Here is a 3535-nt window from a genome sequence, read left to right as displayed (position 1 = left end):
ACTACCTAAGATATGATCATGATTTGGTGTTTTCATTTTTATTGAGATTCGTCTAGAAGCAAATTCTGACGAAATTTCTTGGGTTTTGGATTGATTAGACATTAAGATAAGTTTATATACCAAAACGCCTGGATAATTAATGAAATTTGGTGAATAGTGCTCGATCCAGAAAATATAAGCTAGAAATTAATGATCATATATTCTACTTAGTTAGTAATTACCATTTTAGTATTCCTTGGGCTTGTAATTTTGTCGACGATTAAGCCTTAATCGCCGTTTATGGGTCAATAATTAATAATAAGATTCAATAATCCACTGGTATTGGAGCCAGACATCTCTTATAGACCTCACTGTGGAATTGCTAATTTAATTCCCAAAACAACCTTGTTGTACCTTTTCAAATAACATGATTGCCACAAAGTTCAAAAAATCTTAGCGGGTCTCATACAATATGACCTTTTAATTGAAGTTTGAAAATATATCTTTCACATTTTAAGTCCTGCACATCGTCAATATCAAAATCCCGACAATGAAAAAGACCTCACCCCCATAATCCAAAAAAAAGTTGGTTGGTTGTCCTTAATCCTTACAATAAGAAATAAACAGAAAGTCCAGGGGTAAGACTGGTAATCAAAGCTCTTTATATATCCATTTCAACAAGGCTCATCCATACTAGAAGTCTACAGTTTTACACACACCACACACCACACACACACCAAAATGTTTAGCCCATCCAATCCCAAAACTCTCCACCCTCTTCAAGTTTTCTCAATGAAACCACCATCTTCTACTCTAAGCTTCAACAAGATCAAAACCCTAATTCACACTCTCATATTTTCACACGTGTGCCGCGCCTTTCGAGCTCTCTCCAAGGCCAAATCTATTGTCATTGAGATTGTCAAGGAAATCCAACCCATCAATTTCACATACCCCCACAACAAGACCAACAAGAGCAAGAACAAGTTATTCTTTGGGTCATTTAGGTTACACTATAATTGGTGCTCTTCCCATGTGGTTCCTGTACCAGCTCCTGTTTTAGATGATGAGACCCATTTGTACTATGACTCCACGTGGAATTCTATGCTTTCAACGGACCAAGCAGGTGAGGATTGTGGAGAGTCACAGCTTTCTGGGTACCTCCAATGGCTTGAAGAAAAGGTTCGTGACAATTCAAAGACCGAGACTGATATCAATGAGATTGATAAGCTAGCTGAGATGTTCATTGCAAGCTGCCACGAAAAGTTCAAGTTGGAGAAGCAGGAATCCTATAGGAGATTCCAAGAAATGATGGCTAGAAGCATGTGATTTGTGATTCATTCACACCAACAAAAATTAATGCTGGATGCATGGAATTGCATGTGAGTCCAAGAGATATAAAAATATGGTGTTTGGTGTAGTATTTTCTACTTTCCCATTCTTTTATGTTAAAATTTATAGAGTGGGAAAAGACTTGGGTGAGAATTGGGATTCAGTTTTTTTTTTTTTTTTTTTTTTCACTTTCATTTTCTACTTCTGGATCGTTCTTCTGACTTGGATGATGGGGTACATGGAGAATTGTACATGATTGGATGTAGGGATTTGTGCAATTCTTCTCTTTGAAATGGTTGCAACTTTCAATGATAATTATTGAGAGCATCCTACTTTTGAAGTCTTTTAAATGTTTTAATTAAATATAGTTCCTGAAAATTTGATCATTTCTCGCTCTCTTTATAGTGTTAATTGGTAACTTTCCTAAACTGCATTTTGAAAAGAAGGATTTGTTAGAGATTATAGAGTGTGCCTACACAGACTGCATGATCTACTTACTACACCAGACCACATGGACAACTTCTATTGTACTTTCTTTTTCTTTTTTCTTTTTTTAAATATAGGTCAGGCAGTTATAGGCTTAAGGCTAACAAGAACCCAAAATAATTTAAGATTTCTACCAAGCCAGGGCCGTAACAGTATTGTCGAGTAGTTTAGTTTGGGTGAGTGAGAACACGTTTATTATAAATTTTGGGGATGATTTACTTAATTTCTAGTTGGTAGTTTTCCGGGTTTCCTGTGGACTGACTAAATAAAGGAAAAATTATTATTTATGTAAAGAGAATTGTTGATGTGGTCCTTCTTGACCAGTGAAATGATGTTATTTATGCAAATGTATGTTTGAGCTTTCTAATCAACACAAAATAATAAATATTAAAAATTACTAAATGATGTCACATTTGCATAAATAACAACATTTTATTGGTTGGGAGATCAAATAGACATCATCAGTAATCCTCTTAGTAGACCTAATAATTTCTCCAAATAAAGACACAAATTAAATAAAATGAAAAAGATTAAGGAGGTCCAAATATCTATTTGTGCCCATGACTTTCTTGCAAATTATGTTTTGGATTCCCTCTCATTTGGGTCTTCTTGTTATATTTTTCATTACCAAATGGCAATAATTATTTCACGTCTAATAATATTTGACACGCTTTCGTGTCACATTCATACTCTTTCAAATCACGTTGAAAATGTAAATATCTTATACGAAAGTGTAAACATTATCACATTCATATTTTTTCAGATCACATTAAGATATTTACGTGTCACGTTCATACTCTTTCAAATCATGTTGAAAATGTAAATATCTTATACGAAAATGTAAACATTATCACATTCATATTCTTTCAGATCACGTTAAAAATATAAATATCTTATAGTATAGTGTAAAACATTGTAGGAAATAATAGTAAAAAGTAGGTTTTTCTAAAGCATGAAATCATGGTTCTAACTCCATGATCATGCTGATTGTGAATATCCTTAAGAGTACGTATGATTTGCTACAGTTCATCGCATTGGTGATTAATTGATTTTTGCGTTGTAAGCTTTGGACCAAGTATGGATTTTGGTTATATATATATAGTTGGCAATCACTTAGATCCGGAGTAGGTTTGTGGTCTCTCTCACTTTCCCTACCTGCTAGACATAGGCGTGGTGGCAATGTGGAGCCCAGTTTGATGTTTTCATCTTTGGTATTTGAGCCATTTCTTATAATTCAGTATGAATGCGCCGTTTAAATGACTTTTGTTGTTTCTCAACGAACAAAAAAAAAATACTTTTGTTCTTTTCTTTATTTTGTTTATTTCTTCCTGCAATTGGAAACACAAATTTCCTTTCACACATATTTATATCAACTATTTCATCCTATCCAAAAAAAAAAAAAAAAAACTATTTTATAATAATATCTATTATTAATGTAAAAATGTCCATATTTTAACACAAAAAATTAAAAAAGAGTAATTTTATAAATACAAACTATTTTATCTTATTTTTACAAATTTTATTGTGGTAAATTTTCACTAATATTATTTGATCCCATCTCTAACTTCATTTTTTATTTATTAATAATAATTTACTACATCAGTAACTTATAAAAAAAATTGTAAAATAATTTATATGTTTAACATTTTTCAAAACTCATCTGGTACAAAAAGAAAATCTCAAAAAACTTGGTACAAATCTATGTAATCAATGAATAGTGATAAGAGTTTTCAAGAAATTC

The 3535-nt window shown here is 32.2% G+C and overlaps 1 protein-coding gene across 1 annotated transcript; it reads left to right on the top strand.

Annotated features, from left to right (window-relative positions):
• The first annotated feature begins 668 nt into the window (after positions 1–668).
• Positions 669–1648, top strand: LOC142610880 (uncharacterized). Its single transcript, XM_075782850.1, has one exon. It carries the CDS (start codon positions 721–723, stop codon positions 1303–1305), a length of 585 nt encoding a protein of 194 aa, XP_075638965.1. The 5' UTR covers positions 669–720; the 3' UTR covers positions 1306–1648.
• Positions 1649–3535: the final 1887 nt, after the last annotated feature.

The sequence above is a fragment of the Castanea sativa genome, chromosome 9 (assembly GCF_040712315.1).
Source record: "Castanea sativa cultivar Marrone di Chiusa Pesio chromosome 9, ASM4071231v1".
In the NCBI taxonomy this organism is placed as follows: domain Eukaryota; kingdom Viridiplantae; phylum Streptophyta; class Magnoliopsida; order Fagales; family Fagaceae; genus Castanea; species Castanea sativa.
Note: the sequence above shows the minus strand (reverse complement) of the source record. Positions and strands in the feature narration are given on the sequence as shown.